Genomic DNA, 25,663 nt, shown 5'->3' with positions numbered 1-25,663 from the left:
TTTACTGACAGAACCCTCCCGAGGAGCTCCCTCTCGGAGCTACATTCTTCCTGGGGTGCCCCCTACCTCTGGGTGCTGACTTGTCGGGATGAAGAGCATGGAATTCTTGTTTGAGGAGTGGGTCTAGTATGTCCTTGGCGGTGACCCAGTTCTGTTCTTCAGGGCAATACCCTTCCCAATCTACCAGGTATTCGACTTGCCCTCCTCTTTGTCTAGAGTTGAGGATCTTGTTTACCTAGTAGATGGGTTCGCCCTCTATGTTGAGAGCTGGGTGCTCCTGGACCAGTGTGTTCTCAGCAAGGGGACCTGGAATGGCAGGTTTTAGACTGGAGGCATGAAATGTGGGTGCTAGTCTGCTGTGTGTGTGTGGGGGGGGGGGGGGGGAGTTCCAGATGATACGAGACCTTGTTTATGCGATGAATCACCTTGAATGGTCCGATATATCATGGCTGAAGGTTTTTTTGCAGGTATTGGGTTCTCTTACGTTCCTAGTTGCTACCCATACTCTGTCGCCTGGGGAAAAGTTTGGATTGTCTGCCCGATGTTTGTCTGCATATTCCTTATACCGGGCATTGACAGTTTTGAGACAATGGTGTACTTCCTCCCATATTGTCTGGCTGTATGAAAACCAATCTTTGACAGCTTGTACCTGACTTGGCATGTTGTCCCAGGGGAACAAGCATGGCTGGTAGCTAAGTATGCACTGAAATGGTGTCAACTGAGTTGTGGTGTGTCTAAGGGAATTCTGTGAATACTCGGCCCACTGGAGGAAGCGTGCCCAGTCCCCCTGATTACACATGCAGACTATCCTTAAGAAACAGCCAATTTCTTGATTAGCTCTTTCTACTTGGCCATTTGACTGGGGGCCATACCCTAATGTGAGACTTGCTGACACCCACAGTCTGTCCATGAAGCATGTCCAAAAGTAGAGATGAACTGAGAGCCCTGGTCGCTGACAATGTCCTCAGGGATGCCATAATATCTGAAGACTTGCTGAAACAGTAGTTCAGCCGTTTGTGATGCTGTGGCGATGCCAGGTAATGGGATGAGTTTAAGGGCTTTGGAGAAGTGGTCGATTGTTACCATTATGGTACATAGTATTGCCTTGAGAGGGAGGGAGGTTGGTGATGAAATCGATGGCAATGTGAGACCAGGGTCTCTGAGGTACAGGGAGGGGATAGAGCTTGCCTGCTGGCAGGGGTCTTGGAACTTTCACTTGGGCACAGGCAGAGCATGAGGCAATGAAATGGTCGATTTCTGAGAGCATGTTTTCCCACCAATACTTGTTTCTCAACAACTGATGAGTATGCTGACTGCCGGGGTGTCCAGTGGTGGGAAATGCATGAGCCCAGGTTATAAGTTTGCTTCTAAGGCATTTTGGAACACATGGTAGCCCTGGTGGAAGATTGCTGGGTAGAGTCTGAGGTTGTGAATCCCTTACCTCTTTATCGAGGTCCCAGGTGATTGACTGTAAGAAGCATTGTTGTGGAAGAATCGAGTGGGTGACTGAGTTCTGATGAGACGGAACAAAGACACAAAATAGGGCATCGGCCTTGGTGTTCTTGGAGCCTGATATGGTGAAGTTGAAACGTGTGAAAGAGTGCCCACTTGGCCTGGCGAGAGTTTAACCTTTTCACTTTCCTAAGATACTCAAGGTTCTTATGATCTGTGAAAATGATGAATGGGTGCGTGGCTCCCTCTAACCAGTGTCGCCACTCTTCAAGGGTTAGCTTAATGGCAAGCAGCTCTCTGTTACCCACATCATAATTTCTTTCTGCAAATGACAGCTTTCTGGAAAAGAAGGCTACAGGATGGGTTTTCTGTTTCTCCCCGAAACGTTGTGACAGAATGGCCCCTACTCTGGTATCCGATGCCTCTACCTCAAGGATGAAGGGCTTAGACAGGTCAGGGTGCTGTAACACTGGGCAGGGGTAAAGGCTTGTTTCAGATGGTAAAAGCCTCTTTGGTCACAGGGTTCCATTGGAGCCGTTTGGGTCCCTTCTTAAACAGAGCAGTCAAGGGAGCAGCTACTGTGCTGAAACCCCTAATGAAATAGCGATAGAAGTTTGTGAAACTCAAGAAACATTTGAAGGTCCTTTATGGATGTGGGTGTGGGCCAAGACGTGACTGCTGAGACCTTGGATGAGTCAATGCTAACTCCTTCAGCACTGAGGATACTTCAGCACTAAGAAGGAGATATGATTCTGATGGAACTCGCACTTCTTAGCCTTGACGTAGAGGTGGTTCTTAAGCAGGTGATTGAGAACCACTCTAACGTGATCCTTGTGACTTGCTTCATCTGGGGAGTAGATGAAGATATCATCAATATAAGCAATGGAGTATTTGCCTAGCATGTCCCATAGAACGTCGTTAATCAGGCACTGGAACATGCTAGGCACCGAAGAAAGGCCATATGGTATTACCCGGTACTCAAAATGGCTGGCGGTAGTGCTGAAGGCAGTTTTCCACTCATTGCCCCTCTTGATTCTGATAAGGTTGTAGGCACTGCATAGGTAGTTTTGAAAAGATCTTGGTTGACCTGAGTTGCTCCAAGGCTGCTAGGACCAGAGGAAGTGGGTATGGGTACTTGACAGACACCTGATTCAGTCTCCTATAGTCAATGCATGGCCAGAGACCAGATCTGCAGAAGCTGGAGATCTGGAAGGGCGGATATAGCCCTGCTTGAGGGATTTTTGAATGTATTCCTCTATAGCTGCATGCTCCTTTTGGGAGAGTGGGTATATACACCCTTGTGGTGGGGACATACCTGGCAGTAGGTCAATTGTGCAGTCATAAGGATGATGAGGTGTTAGCCCACAGGCCTTTGCCTTGCTAAAGACCTGCTTGAGATCCAGATAACTTTCAGGGATGTTGTCAAGGGAGTCCAGTTGCGGGCTTTCCACAGAGGTAGATGAGATGTTGACCTGTGGTCAGGCTATGCAACCCTGTAAGCATGCTGGTGACCATTGGAGGATTTCTTTACTTTGCCAGGAGATCAAGGGGTCATGAAGTTGAAGCCAAGGGTAACCAAGAATGATATTGTGATTTTCTGTTGTTGTGACATAGAGAGAGATTAATTCTGAGTGCAGTGCCCCCACCTGGATGTGAAGGGGGGTGATGCACATGGTGACTAGGCCCTCTCCAATGGATCCTCCATCAGTGGCTCGAATGCTGAGTGCACTTTGGAGAGGAGTTGTTGGCAGGTTGAACCTCTGAGTGACTGAGCCGCTGATAAAGTTCCTCTCTGCCCCTGAATTGATAAAAGCAGAAAGGATGTGTGGGGAATTTGCCAACTTGAACAGCACTGGAACCTTAAACGATTTGGAATTGAATGTTTGTGCTGGACTCACATGATGCACTGGGCCTTCTGTGGGAGCTGTGCAAGACAGACAGATGGGACACTGGTTGAGCTGGTGTTCAGCACTCCCGCAATAAAAGCACAAGCCCTCCTTCTTCCTCCTAAGATGTTCAGAGCATGTTAACCAGGTGCATGATACCTCCATGGGTGAACTGACCTCTGAGGTTTGAACTGGCTTAACACCTTTCCTGAATGGAGGGATGGTGAGTCAACAGATGATCCAGGTGAATGGCTAGGTCAATGAGAGAGTCCAGAGTGAGCTGTTCATCTCTGCAGGCGAGCTCGCTCAGAATCTCGGGACGCAGGCCTCAGCAAAAAACTGCTTTCAAAGCAGGATCATTCCATCAACTGGCTGCACCCAGTTTCCTGAAGTCAAGGGCGTACTCAGCCACACTACGGGAGCCTTGTGAAATGGTGAGTAAGCTCTTACCCACTTCAATTCCCTCTGGTACATGGTCGAATACTCTCTTAAACTGAGCAAGGAATTGCTCATATGATTTTGTCTGCTCACCTCCTTGGTTCCTAAACAGCACTGGCCCATCGGAGTGCTTTACCAGTGGGGAAAGAGAGGAACTTTGCAATTTTATGCTCTTCAGACAGGTTAGGCATAGTAGTGAAATACATGGAACATTGAAGGAGGAAACCCTTATATGCATTAGTGTCTCCAGCGAATCTTTCCGGAGCAGGAAGTTGCAGTGTGGGGCTCGGAGGAGACTTGGGATGCGCTAGGAGGGCCTGCAATATCACAGAAGCTAGTTGTGCCATACATGTGTTGAGGTCTGCTAGCATCTGCTGATGTTCTTCCAGAAGGCATCCTTGGGTGTTAAGCGCAGTTTGTTTTGCTTCTTCCGCTACATCCATGGTGGCGAACTATCCTGTCAGAGTGCAGACACTTACAGATGTATGTGCAGATGAAGGCGGGAAGCAAACTGTCAACAAAGCCAAAACAAGAGATTGTAATCATGGTCTGTAAACTAGCAAGGGTCAGGCAATCGGCAAACAACGTAGAAGAGATAAGACAAAAGGGCAAAAACATGAAAGGGAATGCAGAGAGTCAGAAATCGAGAGACAGTTAGAAATAACAAGGCTTGGTATGAATTGGTAGAGCAGAACGATACTTTGCACTGGAGTAGTGTGGGAAAGTGGCTTAAGTAGGGAGAGTGGTGATTAGGAGAATGCATGTCAGCTGTACCCAGTAATTGGGAGACAGAGGGCGCTGTGAACCTTGGGGATTGTAGTTCGGGGTGTCCATGTTTTGTAGACAGAGCGTTCTCAGCAGGTTTACTGACAGGTGTGCAGACTTTCTGGCTTGAATGTACATTTAGCCTGCCTAGCATAAGAAGAAACATATTTAGCCTGTCTTGCAGAGGAAGAAATATATTTAGTCTGTCTTGCAAAAGATGTTAAAGTTAAAATTCCTTTTTATAGACACTTGTTGATGTCATAAGAATGTTCTGTAGGTTTTTTTTTTTTGGCTTTGCTCATTAACTATAAAAGACACACGGTAAACCCTAATGGGTTTTGGGTTGCCTAGGGGGTTAAGATGCTTTGAACTCAGGTTCTTATAATCTATATTTTTAAAGGTATCATGTAGAAGCCTTTTTGCTGACAGTTTATCTGTCAATCTTTTATTTGCTCTCCGATATGATGCTTAGTTTATCACAGCTTTACTGTTGATAGAACTGCTCATTGTAGCCATTTTTGTTTCATTATTTACTATTGTTTCATATTAATTTTGTACTCAAAGATTATACTAACTGCTTTATGTATTTTTAATAAACCTAAATCCTTTAAGGGTGATTCATTAAAAGACAAAGCTTAGTGTTGTGTTTAAGAATTGGTCTGAAGACTTCACTGAATAAAAAGACAGTTTTGTGATTTTGCTTTTAACAAAATCCTTTAAGGGTGATTTGTTAAAAGACAAAGCTTCGTCTTGAGTTTATGAATTGATCGGAAGACTTCACTGAATAAAAAGACCTCACCGAAATCTCTTCAAAGAAGCTCTGCGTGTCAGGTTCTGTGGACTTTTCAGCCTGCGGTTCATCTACCTGGCCACTAGATGCCTCCATTTAGTATTCTATTTTCTTTTGTTTTTCTTGGGTTACACTTGTCTTCATGCTATTGGCTAAGCGAATCATTGATGGCTAGTAGTTGATTGGTTGGCCTATATATTTGAGTTTGTTTCCTTTCCACTTTGCTGAGTTCTCCTGTGAGCCACCATGTGAGTAGTTGTTCTGGGTTTTTCACTATAGCTGTTTTGCTCCACTATTCTGAACTGCCTTTTGACCACTGCCTCTGTTTTCTAAGAAGAGGATGTTTTGCTTTTGACTTTCTCGAGTGGATATTTATTTTGAACTCTGACTTATTTTTTGGACACTTAGGAGCCTGTGATTTTTCCGTTGGATTTTGTAACCTGGGACTTGATCTTTAGTTTCCTTGGATTGCTGATTATAAGTGATTTTTGAACCTTGAACTTTTGTGCCAAGTACTGTTTTGCCATTTTTGGGTTTTCTCATTTTTTGTGCATTTTTATGACTGACCTTTTAGATCTGGAGTATACATGCTAAAGTTTTATTTTGATTGTTGATCTGGTGCTCTCAGTAAAGACTTCCTTTTTGAAAACGCTAATTCTCTGCATCTCTGTCCTGAATCTCTGTCTCATTCCGAGGGTGGCCTTGAGGTTTAAGATGTTCCATCCCCATCTCAACCAAAACCCTGACAGAAGAACTCAGCCTACAATGGACGGAGCAGAGGATATACCACTTCCCGAGTCCGATTCTGTGCCAGTGCCTGACCCCTTACCTGCAACTGCCCCCGCATACGACCCGGCACTCACCCTCCAGCACCTGGTAGCAGCCGTCACCAGCCGAGAGCAAACCATGCGCCGTCATGAAGAGGTCTTAGCCCAGTGGGGGGCGGAAATGGGAAGACAAGCTGGTGTGCTGACCAAGATCCACCAGGTCCTCCAACTTCGTCAACCTACACAACCTGCCCCTTCAGCCTCTTCAGCTCCTCCAGCCCCTACAGCCACGTCTTCCAACGAGCCAACAGCGTCTCTTCCTGTGCACAGCCGTGAGCCCCGCCTGCCTGCCCCAGAGAGGTACAGTGGAGACCCTAAAGGTTGCAGGGGCTTTCTAACCCAGTGCTGTCTGTCCTTCGACCTCCAGCCTGCTGCCTACCCTACCGAGCATTCCCGAGTGGCCTACGTCATCACACTCTTGACTGGAAGAGCCCTGGCCTGGGCCACAGCCCTCTATGAAAGCAACAGCCCTGTTTGCGCTTCCTTCCTGTCCTTCTCCAAGGAGATGTTGAAGGTCTTCTCCCCAGAAGTCAGCGGTCGCACCGCAGCCAACAAACTTCTCCAACTTCGCCAGGGCCGTCAGTTGGCAGCGGACTATGCCATTCAGTTTCACACCCTAGCAGCGGAGAGCGGCTGGGGGGAGCAGGCCTTGCTTGCTACCCTCTACAGTGGATTGGCTGACCACATCAAGGATGGGCTAGCTTCGTGGGAGGAGGCTGAAGACCTCGAGTTGTTGATCTCTCGAGTCATCCAGCTGGACAATCGGCTGCAGGAACATAACAAAGCCCCGAAAAGCTCCGTTTACCAAGCAGTTCCAGTCCGTAGCAGCCCAGCAGTCGACTCCTCTGACGGAAGACCGGAGCCCAGGCAGCCGGGGGGAACTCGACTGTCTCAGGCAGAACGTGATAGGTGAAGGAGGGAGCGTTGCTGCATTTACTGCGGAAAGCCTGGACATTTTCGCAGCACCTGCCCAGAACTCCTGGGAAAAGGCCAAACCCCGTCCAGCCCCAGGAGATCTGTGACGGGGGTGACATTGTCTCCTGGTCTCCCGTCCACCGGCTTCTTCATTCCTGTAACTCTCTCCTGGGATCACCAGCGACACTCTCTCCGGGCCTTCATTGACTCTAGTGCTGCTGGCAATTTCATGGACCTCTCTCTAGCACAACGTCTGGGGATTCCCACATCTGGCCTTGACCCCCCTCTGTCAGTGACTGCCTTAGATGGACAACCTTTGGGTGGGGGTCTTGTAGATCAAATGACCTCTACCGTTCATGTACGGATCGACAGTCACCAGGAGGAGCTGTCATTCCATGTAATCCAGTCCCCAGAATTTCCCATAATCCTTGGATTCCCCTGGCTGACTCGCCACAACCCTCATCTAGACTGGGGCTCACACACGATCCTCCAGTGGGGCCCCACCTGCCATGCCAGCTGTCTTGTCTCAAGTACCTGTCCCGAGTTTCTCAAGCCTCCCGAGTTGTCCCAAGCCCCTCCCGAGTTGTCCCGAGTGCCTCCCGAGTATCATGACTTGAGAGAGGTGTTCTGCAAAGGAAAAGCAGCGGCCCTACCACCTCACAGACCCTATGATTGTGCCATTGACCTACTGCCCGGCACCTGTCCACCTAGGGGTCGCATCTTCTCACTCTCTGCGCCAGAACGCCTAGCCATGGAACAGTATATCAAGGAGTCATTGTCCTCAGGCTTCATTCAACCCTCCTCTTCTCCAGCCGGAGCTGGCTGCTTCTTTGTGGGCAAGAAGGATGGAGGCCTGAGGCCTTGCATCGATTACAGAGGACTCAACAAGATTACCATCCATAACCGTTACCCCCTGCCACTAATGTCATCAGTTTTTGAACTCCTGCAAAATGCCACCATCTTCACCAAATTGGACCTTCGCAACGCCTACCATCTGGTCCGAATTCGTGAAGGAGACGAGTGGAAGACTGCATTTAACACCCCAACTGGCCACTATGAATACCAGATCATGCCCTTTGGGCTCACAAACGCCCCTGCTGTGTTCCAGGCCCTTATTAACGATGTCCTTCATGACATGCTGAACAGATTTGTTTTTGTTTATTTAGATATTTTGATTTTTTCCAAGACCCCCTCCAAGCACATCCAGCAGGTCCGACAGGTTCTCAGTCGCCTCCTCAAGAACAACCTTTTTGTTAAAAGTGAGAAATGTGAATTTCATGTTCCCAAGGTGTCCTTTCTCGGCTATGTCATCTCTGAGGGGAGGATTCTCATGGACCCTAAGAAGGTGAAAGCAGTACAGGATTGGCCGGTTCCCAACACAATCAAGGAGACGCAGAGATTCTTGGGCTTTGCAAATTTCTACCGGAGGTTCATCCGTAACTTCAGCTCCATTGCTGCCCCCATCTCTGCGCTCACCCGAAAATGCCACTCCCCCTTCTCATGGACTCCGGAGGCTGGCCAGGCATTCAGGGCTCTCAAACAGTGCTTCACCTCCGCTCCCATCCTCCATCATCCGGACCCCACTCGACCATTCATTGTGGAGGTGGATGCCTCGAATGTAGGGGTTGGAGCAGTCTTATCCCAAAGATCCTCTGACGGCAAGGTCCACCCTTGTGCCTTTTTCTCTCACAAATTGTCTCAGTCAGAGAAGAACTATGACATTGGCAACCGGGAGCTCCTGGCAGTTAAGCTGGCATTGGAGGAGTGGAGACAGTGGCTAGAGGGGGCTTATCATCCCTTCCTAGTGTGGACTGACCATAAGAATCTGCAATATATCCAGCAGGCTAAGTGGCTGAACCCTCGCCAGGCAAGATGGGCTCTCTTCTTCAACAGATTCGACTTCACGCTCTCCTACAGACCAGGCTCTAAGAACCTCAAACCTGATGCACTTTCACGCCAATTCCAGCCAGGCAGTCTAGAGAGCCCCCCTGAGACAATCATCCCAAGTTCTCAGCTCATTGCACCAGTCCGCTGGGGCATCACATCTATAGTTCAGCAAGCACTGCGCAATGACCCTGGCCCTGATAATGTTCCTGCAGGTCTCTTGTTTGTTCCCAGGTCTGTACGTGGTCAGGTTCTCCAGTGGGGTCACTCCTCCCAACTGGCAGTCCATCCTGGGTCATCTCAAACACTGGAGTTCCTTCAGCGACGCTTCTGGTGGCCAGATATGAAGGAGGATGTGCAGATCTTCGTGGCCAGCTGTCCCAACTGCGTCCAGGAAAAGGATCCACGCCAGAGGGCCCAGGGCCTGCTCCACCCCTTGCCCATTCCTCGCAGACCATGGTCGCACATCTCTCTTGACTTTATCACTGGTCTGCCTACCTCTGAAGGTAACACCACCGTTCTTGTTATTATTGATAGATTCTCTAAAGTCTGTCGCTTCTTGCCTTTGCCCAAATTGCCCTCTGCCTCTGAAACTGCCAGACTAATATGCGACCATGTGTTCTGAGTCTTTGGTCTTCCCCAAGATGTCATTTCAGACCGTGGACCCCAGTTTACCTCCTGCTTCTGGCGAGCCTTCTGCAAGCTAATTGGGGCGACTGCGAGCCTCTCATCTGGCTTCCATCCCCAGTCTAATGGGCAGACAGAGAGATTGAATCAAGACCTTGAAGCTGCCTTGAGATGCATGGTCTCGACCAATCCCACCTCCTGGTGCTCCCAACTCCCATGGGCTGAATACGCTCACAACACGCTGAAGTGCTCAGCTATAGGTATGTCGCCCTTTGAGTGTCAGTTTGGCTACCAACCGCCTTTGTTCCCTGAACAGGAGGTGGATGCAGGGGTCCCGTCTGCCCAGCAGTTTGTGCGGCGGTGTCGGCGTACGTGGGGTAGAGCCAGACGTGCCTTGCTGAGAGCCTCCCGACAGTACCAGCAGCAGTCCAATCGCCGTCGGAGGGTGGTCACCTTCCAACCTGGCCAGAGGGTCTGGCTCTCAGCTCGGGATCTTCCTCTGAGGGTGGAGAACCGGAAGCTGGCGCCGCGGTTCGTTGGTCCCTTCAAGGTGCTCCGCCGGGTCAACCCTGTGGCCTACACTCTACAGCTGCCCCGTTCCATGAGGGTCCACCCGACCTTCCATGCCTCCCGTCTCTGCCCAGTGGTCACCTCACCGCTGTCTCCGGCTCCTCGGCCACCGCCTCCTCCTCGGCTCATCGATGGCCAGGCCACGTACACGGTCAACCGGCTCCTGGATTCCCGCCGTGTCCATGGGTCTCTTCAGTATCTGGTGGACTGGGAGGGGTATGGGCCGGAGGAGCGCTCCTGGGTGCTGTCCAGAGACATACTTTACCGCTCCTTGATTAGAGACTTCCATCGCTTGCATCCTGATCAGCCTGGGATCGTCAGGAGACGATCTTAGGAGGGGAGGTTCTGTCAGGTTCTGTGGACTTTTCAGCCTGCGGTTCATCTACCTGGCCACTAGATGCCTCCATTTAGCATTCTATTTTCTTTTGTTTTTCTTGGGTTACACTTGTCTTCGTGCTACTGGCTAAGCGAATCATTGATGGCTAGTAGTTGATTGGTTGGCCTATATATTTGAGTTTGTTTCCTTTCCACTTTGCTGAGTTCTCCTGTGAGCCACCATGTGAGTAGTTGTCCTGGGTTTTTCACTATAGCTGTTTTGCTCTACTATTCTGAACTGCCTTTTGACCACTGCCTCTGTTTTCTAAGAGGATGTTTTGCTTTTGACTTTCTCGAGTGGATATTTATTTTGAACTCTGACTTATTTTTTGGACACTTAGGAGCCTGTGATTTTTCCGTTGGATTTTGTAACCTGGGACTTGATCTTTAGTTTCTTTGGACTGCTGATTATAAGTGATTTTTGGACCTTGAACTTTTGTGCCAAGTACTGTTTTGCCATTTTTGGGTTTTCTCATTTTTTGTGCATTTTTATGACTGACCTTTTGGATCTGGAGTATACATGCTAAAGTTTTATTTTGATTTTGATCTGGTGCTCTCAGTAAAGACTTCCTTTTTGAAAACGCTAATTCTCTGCATCTCTGTCCTGAATCTCTGTTTCATTCCGAGGGTGGCCTTGAGGTTTAAGATGTTCCATCCCCATCTCAACCAAAACCCTGACACTGCGCTAAGGTCAGAACACATTTCCTGTTCTAGTGTAACTCTTTAAGGGCCTGTCTCTTATGCCTCAGCTGAGTGCAATTTACTGTTACACAGAAAAGTTTATCTGGTACTACTAGACTTGGATAAATTGCACTGAGGATCATTACACACTGCAGTCAATTAATGATGTGCTTCCACCTAATTCCAACCAGAACCTTAACTTCTGTAACCAAAAATACATTTTGGATATTGCAGTTATTTAAATAAAAGCTAAAAAAATTGTCTTCAGAAGATTAAAACTGTCAGTTATGCCTATTCTTGTGGGGTTTCCACCAAGATATGAGCTCTCAAGTCCACCAGAAGTTTGGGGAGGGGGGGGAGAACCAAATCAACAGCCTAATTTCCATGTGAAAATATGACTTCGACATTGCCAAAGGTTAAGCACAACTGTCTGACAAAACCCTAAAGTTTTTGTCAGGATCATTTTCAGCATGTTCACGCTTCCTTGCTTTCTCTATTTATTCTCTTATTCATTCCCTTGATTCTAGTTGCATTCTCATTCTTTATTTCTCTTAAATTATTTGCTCTATCCCTTCCTCTTACCTCCACCAACATGTAGAAGGACAGCATGGTGACACCAAAGTTGTACAATAGCAATACATTCTTCAGAGTGTAAGCCATCTTGTTCTTCATGTACTTTGGTCCCAAGTAGACTATCAGGAGGTAGATGAAAGTAAGGACCAGAGTGGGTGTGCAGGAGTCCAGTAGCAGCCAACCTCGTGTTCTCGGATCTACCATCAAACACATACTAGTGAGATCATAGTCCAAATAATTACACCATTATTATAAGAACAAGATATATTCATCTAGCCATAGATGAATGTTATGTACAATGGATTATGCATGTACAATTACTAAATCAGAATTACAAAATAAGGGATTTTCCATTATTTTTCTGAGAAAGTAAAAAATTGTTTATTGTTCATTATTAAACTGTCTGTTCTGCTTTACATAGGCTCATCCTGATTTGCCAAGTTACCATGGTTCTGTCATACTTTGTATACTTTGAACCAGTAGTTTATTGTCTTTATACAATGAATTAACAGAATCTTCCAGTACCTCAAGACCTCAGAGGCCTATACCCAGATGAGGTCAGATAATTTGCAAGGTCAGACCAAGCATGTAGTCCTATCTTGTGTTCTTTACACTGATATGATATGCTTTGTGCACAGTAAATCTCAGATGTACTTGAGAATCATGAGCCATAACATTTCATAAGCAGTCATAGTTTTTTTTTTCCTAAACAGAAAGAAGAGCTTTTCAGTAGTGCTAATAATATGATAATATAGGGATACATCATTGTCTGTCTTTCATTAGCTGATTTTTTCCCAAAGACTATGTTAATTAATGACCTGAAATCTTGGGGTTAATTGGAAGGACACTGTCCAAAATAAAAACAATCTTAGACTGTCCTTCCCACCCTCTACATGAGGAGCTGATTAGCCACAGGAGCACATTCAGTAAATGGCTGATTCTTCCACGCTGCACAACTGAGAGACACAGGAAATCATTCCTACCTGTTGCAGTCAAGCTGTACAATGCCACTGTGTAACTGTGGTACACTGTCTTACCATGTACAGTGCCTTGAAAAAGTAGTCATACCCCTTGAACTTTTTCACATTTTTCCACCTTACAACCATGAACTTAAGTTTTTTATTGAGATTTTATGTGATAGACCAACACAGAGTAGCACATAATTGTGAAGTGAAATGAAAATGATAAATTGTCTTCAAAATTTTAAACAAATAAAAATCTGAAAAATTTGGTGTGCATTAGTATTCAGCCCCCCTGTGTCAATACTTTGCAGAGCCACCTTTTGCTGCAATTACAGCTGCAAGTCTTTTGTGGTATGTCTCTACCAGCTTTGCACATCTAGACACTGACATTTTTGCCCATTCTTCTTTGCAAAATAGCTCAAGCTCAGCCAGATTGAATGGAGAGCGTCTGTGAACAGCAATTTTCAAGTCTTGCCACAGATGCTCAATGGGATTTAGGTCTGGACTTTAGCTGGGCCATTCTAACGCATGAATATTCTTTGATCTAAACTATTCCATTGTAGCTCTGGCTGTATGTTTAAGGTCATTGTCTTGCTGGAAGGTGAATCTCCTTCCCAGTCTCAAGTCTTTTGCAGCCTCCAACAGGTTTTCTTCCAAGATTGCCCTGTATTTAGCTCCATCCATCTTCCCATCAACTCTGACCAGCTTCCCTGTCCCTGCTGAAGAAAAGCATTGCCATAGCATGATGCTGCCACCACCATGTTTCACAGTGGGGATGGTGTGTGCAGGGTGATGAGCAGTGTTAGTTTTCTGCCACACATAGCGCTTTGCATTTAGGCCAAAAAGTTCAACTTTGGTCTCATCTGACCAAAGCACCTTCTTCCACATGTTTGCTGTGTCCCCTACCTAGCTTCTGGCAAACTGCAAATGGGACTTCTTATGCCTGTCTTTCAACAATGGCTTTCTTCTTGCCACTCTTCCAAAAAGGCCAGATTTGTGGAGTGTACGACTAATAGTTGTCCTGTGCACAGATTCTCCCACCTGAGCTGTGGATTTCTGCAGCTCCTCCAGAGTGATCATGGGCCTCTTGGCTGCTTCTCTGACCAGTGCTCTCCTTGCTCGCTCTGTCAGTTTAGGTGGATAGCCATGTCTTGGTAGGTTTGCAGTTGTGCCATACTGTTTACATTTTTGAATGATGGATTGAACAGTGCTTCTTGAGATGTTCAGAGCTTGGGATATTTTTTTATAACCTAACCCTGCTTTAAACTTCTCCAGAACTTTATCCCTGACCTGTCTGGTGAGTTCTTTGGTCTTCATGATCCTGTTTGTTCTTCACTGTTCTCTAACAAACCACTGAGGCCTTCACAGAACAAGTGCATTTATGCTGAGAGTACCGTAAATTGCACACAGTAGGACTCTATTAACTAATTAGATGACTTCTGAAGGCAATTGATTGCACTGGATTGTATTTAGAGGTATCAGAGTACAGGGGGCTGAATACTAATGCACACCACATTTTTCAGATTTTTATGTGTTTAAAATTTTGAAGACCACTTATCATTTTTGTTTCACTTCACAATTATGTGCTACTCTGTGTTGGTCTATCACATAAAATCTCAATAAAAAACTTTTAAGTTCGTGGTTGTAAGGTGGAAAAATGTGAAAAAGTTCAAGGGGTAAGAATACTTTTTCAAGGCACTGTATACTGTATCCTTAACTCAGGTGCAATATATGTATATAGGAATCATTGTATATAAAATCACTTAATTTTGCTTTTACTTAAGTTATTGAACTTATTTAAAGTTACTTTATTTATTCTTTTTTCAGATGATTTTCTCTTCTAATTTTAGACATGTTTACTTCTTCTCTGATTCAGGAGCTTGGCAGCAAATTTGAATTTCCCTCCGGGATTAATAAAATAATTCTGATTCTGAAGCTCTAGAGTGATCTGAGACACATTTGTATTCCTCTGTGGTCTTGTTCTAGCCAACACTTGAGAAGGAAGGGGGACACACTTTTAGTGAGTATGAATATTACTCTAAATGCATGAATTCAAACAGAAAATTACTGTAGCACTCATTCAATAAGCTTGGCCTTCAATTTTCTCCAAGAATCACAAGTGGCATTCCACCTGGATTTGTTTCAGTAATATGGCTTAGATGGTTATATGAACTTTAACACACTTAGCTTTTGCAGGACATTCCACGCTAACAGAGCTTTTATAATGCAGTCCAATTTGCATGAAAGAATCTACCTCGGTCTTGCATGTATAATGGTATTGTAGTGGATATGAATTTGTTGAATGGAGTGCTCAATGAGAAAAAGGTAAAGAAACGCTCACTAGAAATCAGAGATAAAAGATATTTTATGACTGAGAACGTAAAGGTAATGAAAAGAGATAAAAAGCACAAACCTCTCTCTCCAAATAGTTTATCCACTGCAGAGTTTAACCATGTGTCAATGGCATAGAAATGGTTCTGAAATGCACAAAAAGTGAAAAGAAATGTGTGGAAATTGCTAGTAGGCTGTCTTGAGTCTATCCAATCCTCCAAAGAGAAAATACATTTGCCAGAAGAAAAACTTAATTGAAGAACCATGCTGTCCAAGTAGCACTGATATTTAACTCAATATAATTCAATGTCACTGATGTAGAGGATGGTGTTCAATTGCAAATCTTTTAGTTTAGATGAGAAAATAAAAAAAAAATTGATGTAAAATTGACAATGAAGATTTTGATTGAACAATGTATTCAGTGAAGATCTTGAATAGTACAGTAGAACTACTGTTATCATAAGCACTTTAAAGCTCAAGGTAATACCTTTATTTTTATGTTTAATCTATTATTTGTAATGAATTCCTGAAATGGATTATGTTGACACATAATCAGCAAAAAAGAAAATGAGGATGAACACTGCACATCAACATGTCCTTTCTCGTTTTACAGGTCACTGCCTGCTGCTCTGTGTGTGTGTGTGTGTGTGTGTGTGTGTGTGTGTGTGTGAGAGAGAGAGACTCTGACTGACTCAATTTTCCTGTGAGTGGCCATTTTAAAACAGTGCCACACTGTCCTTTGAAGAATCTTACTGTTCATTGATTGGGCACAATACAAGGTACATGGTAACAAAAAGTAGGTAGGGTGACCTGGTTGGAACCAACAAAAAAGAGGAGGTAGTGAACTCTGAATTCCCACTCAGTCCAAGGGGAGTTTCAGCAAAATCCAGAACCCTTGGAAAATCTGATACTTTTTTGTATTTTTTTGTTTCAGAATTTTAACTGTTTTGTGGACATATGTCTATGCCCCACATTGTCTTATTATGTGATGCATGGAAAAATATAAAGCAGCTGGATCCTTATCTTGGTCAGGGTCACAGGGATTCAGGGTTTATCCCAGGATCACTGGGCACAAATCAGGAATACACATTGAGTGGTACACCAGTCCATCACAGGACACTATGTACACACTCATTCACAATTAGTAGCCACACACCTAGTGTCACATTTCTGGGAGGAGGGAGGAAACAAAAAAACAAACACACACACACGGACACAGAGGCCATGTGAAATGCTGCCTCTGGAGCCCTGAGGCAACAAAGCTACCTGCTACACCAACATGCTGCCCTTTAGACGCTATCCGTATCTTAGATACACTTACAGAAATTAGCCCCCCAGCTGGCACCTTGCAAGACATATCGTGGTCAAGTAACCAGTCAGTCCATGCATTTGGTTTTATAGCTATGCTGATTAAATGAAAATTGTATAAAAGTATCAAAGCACATGATCCTAATCAAAAGTTTTACAAGTGTACATAAGTAACTGATCCTATATTAGAGACACCAAGTTTTAAGAGCCAGTAATTAGCCATTACATGTTTATTAAGCCTTCATGAACAATAATGTTTAGATGAACATACGGACATAGGGAGGGTTTATAACCAAACCAGCCACTTGCTTACCGAGGTGCAGAAAGTTTTATGTTGGATATTCGACATTCAAATGCGATCCAGTGGCATCTTCCTTCTCAGTTTCGACAACTGTCAGCACTGAGAGGACTGATAGAGCACCGCCAAGCCCTCACTCTAAAACACATCCGTTTCACTTGGTGACAATCAATAAATTACTGTATCAGTGACAGACAAAACAAAAGCTTCCAAGTCATGTGTCTCACTAACTCTAAACTAATGATGAAATGTAAAATTGATCTCAAAAAATGAAGCACACTATGTTTTTTTGGATTTGAGTGCACTTTCTTTTTTTATATTAATTTTTTAATGAAAATTCTGCATTTTTTCTTACATAATTTTTCCCAATAGCTTCCAGGTCATGTGACCCAGTAACACCAAACTAATGCTGAAATATGGAACTGATCTCACAGAATGAGATACACCTCATGTTTTTTGGATTTGAGTGAACTTTCTATTTTATATAATTTTTTTAATGAAAATTCAGCATTTTTACTTGTATTTTTTTAATAGCTTCCAAGTCATGCTACCCTCTAACTCCATAGCAATGCAGAAATATAGAACTCATGAGACAGAATGAGACACAACTCACATTTTTGGATTTTAATACACATTCTCTTTTATATTAATTCATTTCAGGAATATTCAAACTAATAATATATTTTTCTCCTATTATGTTGCATTTATGCAGTAATTCATGGTAAAGGAGCCCCAACCAAGTATTGAATGTATAAACTGACATATTTTTCAGAAGTTGGACATTTCTTGATTGTAAATCTTTTTGTGATTGCTCTTAGGAAATATTCTAATACAACCCCAATTCCAAAAAAGTTGGGACAAAGTACAAATTGTAAATAAAAATGGAATGCAATAATTTACAAATCTCAAAAACTGATATTGTATTCACAATAGAACATAGACAACATATCAAATGTCGAAAGTGAGACATTTTGAAATTTCATGCCAAATATTGGCTCATTTGAAATTTCATGACAGCAACACATCTCAAAAAAGTTGGGACAGGGGCAATAAGAGACTGGAAAAGTTAAAGGTACAAAAAAGGAACAGCTGGAGGACCAAATTGCAACTCATTAGGTCAATTGGCAATAGGTCATTAACATGACTGGGTATAAAAAGAGCATCTTGAAGTGGCAGCGGCTCTCAGAAGCAAAGATGGGAAGAGGATCACCAATCCCCCTAATTCTGCGCTGACAAATAGTGGAACAATATCAGAAAGGAGTTTGACAGTGTAAAATTGCAAAGAGTTTGAACATATCATCATCTACAGTGCATAATATCATCAAAAGATTCAGAGAATCTGGAAGAATCTCTGTGCGTAAGGGTCAAGGCCGGAAAACCATACTAGGTGCCCGTGATCTTCGGGCCCTTAGACGGCACTGCATCAAATACAGGCATGCTTCTGTATTGGAAATCACAAAATCGGCTCAGGAATATTTCCAGAGAACATTATCTGTGAACACAATTCACCGTGCCATCCGCCGTTGCCAGCTAAAACTCTATAGTTCAAAGAAGAAGCCGTATCTAAACATGATCCAGAAGCGCAGACATCTTCTCTGGGCCAAGGCTCATTTAAAATGGGCTGTGGCAAAGTGGAAAACTGTTCTGTGGTCAGACGAATCAAAATGTGAAGTTCTTTATGGAAATCAGGGACGCCGTGTCATTCGGACTAAAGAGGAGAAGGACGACCCGAGTTGTTATCAGCGCTCAGTTCAGAAGTCTGCATCTCTGATGGTATGGGGTTGCATTAGTGCGTGTAGCATGGGCAGCTTACACATCTGGAAAGACACCATCAATGCTGAAAGGTATATCCAGGTTCTAGAGCAACATATGCTCCCATCCAGACAATGTCTCTTTCAGGGAAGATCTTGCATTTTCCAACATAACAATGCCAAACCACATACTGCATCAATTACAGCATCAATTACAGCAGTCTAAGCATAGAAGCCCAAACTTCCCTTTCCCCAGACACCTCGGCCAGCTCCTCGGGAAGAACACCGAGGCGTTCCCAGGCCAGCCGAGAGACATAGTCCCTCCAGCGTGTCCTGGGTCTTCCCCGGGGCCTCCTCCCGGGGGGACATGCCTGGAAAACCTCCCCAGGGAGGCATCCAGGAGGCATCCGACAAAGATGCCCGAGCCACCTCAGCTGATTCCTCTCGATGTGGAGGAGCAGCGGCTCTACTCCGAGCTCCTCCCGAGTGACTGTGCTTCTCACCCTATCTCTAAGGGAGCGCCCAGCCATCCTGTGAAGGAAACTCATTTCAGCCACTTGTATCCACGATCTTGTTCTTTCAGTCATTACACAAAGCTCATAGGTGAGAGTCGGAACGTAGATCGACTGGTAAATTGAGAGCTTCGCCTTTTGGCTCAGCTCCTTCTTCACCACAACAGACCAGTAAAGCGACCGCATCACTGTGGAGGCCGCACCAATCCGCCTGTGGATCTCACGCTCCATCCTTCCCTCACTCGTGAACAAGATCCCGAGATACTTAAACTCCTCCACTTGAGGCAGGACTTCTCCACCAACCTGGAGAGGGCAAGCCACCCTTTTCCGGTCGAGAACCATGGCCTCGGACTTGGAGGTGCTGATTCTCATCAAAATAGAACGTGCATTAAAATAAAAGTAATTATAATAATTAAAAAAATCATGGGGCATGTCTCATTCTGTGAGATCAGTTCTGCAGTTCAGCATTAGTTTGGAGTTAGTGGGTCACATGACCTGGAAGCTATTGAAAAAAATACAAGGGAATATGGTGTTTTTATTTTAAAAAATCATATAAAATAGAAAGTGCACCAAAATCCAAAAACATGAGGTGTATCTCATTCTGTGAGATCAATATCCTCCTGACTCCCAGCAGTTCAAATTTGTTCTCTCTGGAGGACATTTGTAAACCTGAAGATCTCCCACCCCTTACATAGTACTGAGCTAATTCCTACTGTGCCTTAAAGAGGACATTTAGAACTTTTAAATGATACCTCATTTGTAGGGGTGGGGTTTTGGGAACTTCCTTTTCCTCTGCAAAGAAAATGGCTTCCCTCACCACAAAGGCATTTTACAGTCAAAGGAAAAGTGCATGCATAATACTTTAAACTTAACAAATGTTGTCTTCAAATATTGGCGTTATGTTTTACATGAACCTCTTAAGAACACATTAAATCAATTTATGAGTTAATGTAACATGTTTTACCACAATATTTTCCCCTTTTAAGAAATGTCCTCCGTAGTGGACATTTGTAGTTGCTTTTTCTATTTTGTTCTGTATTTTTTGCAAATCAGAAGGCAGAGAGTCACTATCAGAGGCAGAGAAGATTTTACTGCAAATTGTTGAGGGAAACTCAGATTTTGAGTTGTCTGATGAGGAAGAGCAAGGTGGGGTGTTTGAAGGTGAAGCAGAGGCAGAGGATTCAGACAGCTCTGAGGATGAAGGTGAAGCAGGGCAAGTACAGGCAGAGGAGCAAGAAGATGCCGGATGCTTCTCATCTTCGTCCAGCCGTTGTCCACTATGGAGCAAGACTACAATGTACACATTGACTTTATATTTTCATACAAATACATTACAATTTACAGAAAACATTTTTCACTTAGGTGGCACGGTGGTGTAGTGGTTAGCGCTGTCGCCTCACAGCAAGAAGGTCCGGGTTCGAGCCCCGTGGCTGGCGAGGGCCTTTCTGTGTGGAGTTTGCATGTTCTCCCCGTGTCCGCGTGGGTTTCCTCCAGGTGCTCCGGTTTCCCCCACAGTCCAAAGACATGCAGGTTAGGTTAACTGGTGACTCTAAATTGACCGTAGGTGTGAGTGTGAATGGTTCCATTTACGGGTCGCTGCCCAGTTCGCCAGTATGTACCAGGCAAACCATACCCGACTGGATTCAAGGTGCTTGTCTTGGAAACACCAAATGGTCTGATCCTAGACTTTGTGGTCTACCAAGGCAAAACCACCTTTAGAGTCACAGAAGAACAGGGCATTGGAGAACAAGCTGTCCTTCACTTGGCAGAATCTGTTCCCCAAGGAACGCACCTCTTCTTTGACAGGTTCTTTACAAGCGTGAACCTCCTGGAAATCTTGCATGCAAAAGGGTTGACCGGTACTGGAACTCTCATGAAGAACAGAGTTCCAAATGATTGCAACATCATAGCGGACAGGCCCTTCACAAAGAAAGGAAGAGGGGCATCAGAGATGGTGGTCAGACGAAGTCCTCCTGAAGTCGCTGTCTTAAAGTGGATGGATAACAAGCCAGTGGCCATGGCATCAACTGCCTATGGCATCGAGCTGGAGGACACACGCAGGAGATGGTCTAAGAAAGGCAAAAGGTTTGTCCAGGTGTCAAGGCCACAGGCATTTGCTGAATACAACACTAATATGGGTGGCGTGGACTTGGCTGACAGGATGCTAAGCTTCTACAGGATGGCCACTTGCAGTCGGAAATGGACAGTGCGTGCAATTTTCCACTTTTTTGATCTGGCAATCACCAATGCATGGCTTCAGTACAAAACTGATTGCCAGATTCTGGGAAAGAAAGCACTGAAGTTTCTTGAATTCAAAATGTTCCTTGGTGAGCAGTTGATTACTCGGGCCCAAGCAGGAGTTGCAAGTGACAGTGAGGATGACTACAGTCCCCCACGTCAAAAGTGGAAACCACAGCCAAATGCAGCTCTGAGATACTATGGTGCCATCCATCTCCTGGAGATGGTAGATGAAACACATGCATCAAGGTGTCGCAGATCTGGTTGCAAAAGTAAAACCTATGTGATGTGCACCAAGTGCAAGGTATTCCTTTGTGTCTCAAAGAAGGGGAATTGCTTTTTGAAATATCATACCCCATGAATCAATCAGAAATCCATCAAAGATCACAATATAAACAAAAAAAACCCTGATGTTCGATGTCTCAATCATGTATAGAAGTGTGACTCATTTGTAAGTGGAATTGTTTTTTCATTTACAGATTGTGATTATCATACTATTTCACATGTATGACGTTCCGATGTCCACTGTATAGGACATGTTATATCTTAAAAATAGAAACTTTTTTTTCATAAAAACTCTTGTCAATGTCCTCATTCCCTTTCAAACAATTGGGGAAGTTAAAAAAAATAGAGATTTAAAAACTTTTTCCCCCCTGGTAGTCAGGAGGATATTACATTTCTGCATTATTTTGGCGTTAGTGGGTCACATGACATGGAAAATTATGTTTTATTTGTCACTGATACAGTAATTTATTGACGTTCCCTAAGTGAAACGGATGCGTTTTAGAGCGAGGGCAATCATTGAACCCGAGGAGGAAGACGTCGATTGTCTAACCTGAAACTAAATTCACCTTTGTCACTAGCTTTTACTGTGATTTTTTTTTTTTTTACTTCAGGTTGTGTCTTCTAATGATTCCTTTTCAAAGCAGAACAAAACAAAGCAAACGCTAATTTGTAGATTAAGTGAAATTTCTGAATCTGTACTCACAACTATGACTCTTCATAACTGATTTGATCTCCTAACAAAGTAAAAAGATTTAGCCATGTAAATGAGACAGTATCAAGATTATTCATTTTATGTTTGCTGATATTCCTGTCTGCATAAAGCAGTTCTTTCAAATTAAGAAAATTACATATTTAAAATATTTAAAATTGTCCAAGTGATTAGGTTAGGAAACCCATTAAGTTAATCATTAAATATGAATCTTTATACAATCCCAGAGATGTGCCTGAATACCACACGGAAATATTAATTAATTTGGAATATGTACGATCAGTCCGCTATTATGATGCATTCTAAAGAAAAAAGCATCACCCTTGGCTCAAGATATTCAGAATAGATAACGGAAGCAGCGGTGCCGAAACACCACAGACCTTAAACCGCATATATCACACATTCAAGCCATTGTTTCTTACCTTTCTAATGAACTCCATGACTAGGCTTGTTTCGTTTTTTTCCCCGACAAAATGATGCCGCTTGCTGTATCTGTACTCTCTCCTCCTGGGTTGTGACGTGCGCTTGCAGCGTTGAGGGGTATGAGGTGCGGTGGGCGGGGCGACTGAGACAAAAGTCCGCGCGTTAGTGGGTACTGGGAAATTTTACGTCCTGCAAGCGTTTTGGAGGAAATATTGGAATTTGAACCAGATGCTTCGTCGGTTTCTATAATTCAGTTTTATTTTGGTGTACAAAACTGGTTCTTTTGTATCATAACCTACAACATTCCGAGTAACAATAGATAGATTTGCTAACATGAAAATATCTTGTGACTACACTACAAAGGAGTGCAATTATCGTTTCTGTAGAAATCACAAAAGATGCGCTACTGCATATCATGTGGATTTAGAATTTAAATGCACTCGTAGAAAATTAGGACTCATTAAGAATTCATCTGTTGTCCCTCTGGGGAACAGAGTACGTTTTATTTCCAAGAAAAGGGTTACAAGTAGAAACATTTTGGACGGTATCCCTTAATCGTGCAACAAACCCTTAAAGAACCCTTGAAGAATCGTTTATTCTAAGGGAAATATATATATATATATATATATATATATATATATATATATATATATATATATATATATAAGCTCGAATGTTAAAGTGTATCATACTGGTCATACAGATTACAAACCTGAGCTAGGCTAGATTTGTAGGCCATTTTTAATCATAGACTTAGGTTTAATATTTATAATAATTTGTTATTTTAAGAACAATTAAGAACAAAAAGCACAACGCGATGTATTTATTAGGCAGCAGTGGAAACCAATACTTTATTATTTTACAGTAACTTAAAGAACATTCCATCAAAATAGGCTATTAATTTCTCTGTTAACTACTAGATACCAGCACCAAAGCGTGTGCCCGGTTCTGCCTGAAGCGGGCCTCCAGCACGTGCATGCGCACAAGCAAGGTTTCACTTACTGGTATTGGTCCCTTGCGGCGGACGCGTGAATGGCTGCAGAGCGGTGGGCTGATAATGTGGGGTGACGCTGCTCATGCTCTCTGGTTGGTTCTCCGACTAAAGAGGGGTATGCGTGTCAGGAAAACCGATAAGAACGGACGGGGTTAAAGGCTGCCCGGATTTGATTACATTACTGTTCTGAACCTTCTCATAGGAGACGATAGGCTATCATATAGTTCAGAAATGCGGCTGAATAAAACGAATGAGATATACATATGCTTTCAGTCTTGTGTTTGCGCTATTTACTACTAACACAAAAGGCAAAACCAGCGCGTTAATACAAGACTGAAAGCAGTGTGATTTTATATATATATATATCAATAAATAAAACAAAAACCGCAAAGCAAGCATAAAGTAGTCATAGGAAACCCAAACAACTGGCCAACATTGTGCAGAAGTGTGTGTGTGTGTGTGTGTGTGTGTGCATATGTTTATTTCCATGTGGTCAAAAGTGAAACACCTGTGTTCCCTCTGCTCCACTTTTTTCCCCCTGGCAAAGGCAAATGGGTCAAAAAAAAATAGTGTAAGAAACAGAAACTACCACGGCATGACTGAATTCTGCAGTGTATAAAAGTCTTCAATCACTGGTTAAAATGATTAAAAAATATCTGAAGATGAGGAAAGGCTTAAAAAATCATAATTATTATCTGACAAAGTTAGCTTTTTTCAAATTCAAACAAACACTGGCTGATTTCGTGATCCCCTTCAAACCTGTAGGCTACAGAACATCAGTATGCTCGAATGAGCTTTCTAATTTCATATGCAATAGAGATGCCTTCCTTTCCTGTCTCGTTGGTGGTCCACATCATATGCTTTCTGTTTACAGACCTTGGGGAACCACAGATGTTATTCTCTGCACAAATATTTTATTGACAACTGGCTGAATGTGAAGAGAACCTAATTTTCCCTGCAGTTTTTTTTTTTGTCTGCTAATGACTCTAAGTGTCTCAGTGAAAGGCTTGGAACACCACTGCAAGTTGTGTGTTGTGGAGGGCTCATTATTATTGGCAGAAGCAGCTAGAAGTGACAATGATCAAATCCAACTTATTGTGCATGGCTAAGAAAGGAGCTAAGGAAAGAGATATTTGTGCTTGTATTTGGTCACAGCATTACAACCATCTTTTTTGTGTTTTTGCATGATGAGAAAGAATGAAAACATGACTCTTGGCAGTTCATGGCATAAACAATGTCACATTTATTCGGTGCAAACTGTGCAAAGTGAAATTATAGCCACTGAAGTAATGGCAGAAAAGACATTATCAACTGAGAGGCTGCTCAGCCAGTAAGGGTGCATCTCACCCCAAACAGCACATGGCCATGTATCACCCCGAGACTGCAGAGTAGACAATCCATCCAGCCATCATCTGTAGCCATTTATCCTGTACAGGGTTGCAGGCAAGCTGGAGCCTATCCCAGCTGACTATGGAGAGAGGCAGGGTACATGCCTGGACAAGTCGCCAGGTCATCGCAGGGCTAACACATACGTAGAGACAAACAACCATTCACACTCACATTCACAGCCACCAATTAGCCTAACCTGCATGTCTTTTGACTTTGGGGGGAAACTGGAGCCCCCGGATGAAACACGTAGACATGGGGAGAACATGCAAACTCCACACAAAAAGGCCTTCATCAGCCAGTGGGCTTGAACCCAGGACCTTCTTGCTGTGAGGCAACAGTGCTAACCACTACACCACCATGCTGCCCCAGGGTAGTCAGTCATGATCACTAATAGGAAGTTAAGAAGCCTCAACCTTAGCATGTTAAAAGACATTTTAGAACTTTCAGCACCACTGAATTCATAATCTAAGTGGGCATATTTAAATTTTTGACCGCATATGTACAATTTTGGCCCTGTATTTAATAAAACCCAAAATAAATTAAAATTGGTGCACCAAATTTCTTTACACACACACACACACACACACACACACACACACACACACAGACACACACACACACACACACACACACACACACACACACACACACACTTGTGGTCAGAAGTTTACATACAGTGA

General features: G+C 43.9%; 1 protein-coding gene across 1 annotated transcript in view; it reads right to left on the bottom strand.

Annotated features, from left to right (window-relative positions):
* Positions 1-22,672, bottom strand: part of elovl2 (ELOVL fatty acid elongase 2) — a 156,129-nt gene extending 133,457 nt beyond the window's left edge. Inside the window, exons 1-3 of the mRNA XM_060900081.1 lie at positions 22,600-22,672; positions 15,159-15,222; positions 11,793-11,980 (exon numbers count right to left, since the gene is read on the bottom strand). Coding sequence (XP_060756064.1) covers positions 11,793-11,980; positions 15,159-15,222; positions 22,600-22,617 — 270 coding nt within the window. The 5' untranslated portion in view covers positions 22,618-22,672. The remainder of the gene's footprint in view (positions 1-11,792; positions 11,981-15,158; positions 15,223-22,599) is intronic.
* Positions 22,673-25,663: the final 2,991 nt, after the last annotated feature.

Source organism: Neoarius graeffei, chromosome 19 (assembly GCF_027579695.1).
Source record: "Neoarius graeffei isolate fNeoGra1 chromosome 19, fNeoGra1.pri, whole genome shotgun sequence".
NCBI lineage: Eukaryota > Metazoa > Chordata > Actinopteri > Siluriformes > Ariidae > Neoarius > Neoarius graeffei.
Note: the sequence above shows the minus strand (reverse complement) of the source record. Positions and strands in the feature narration are given on the sequence as shown.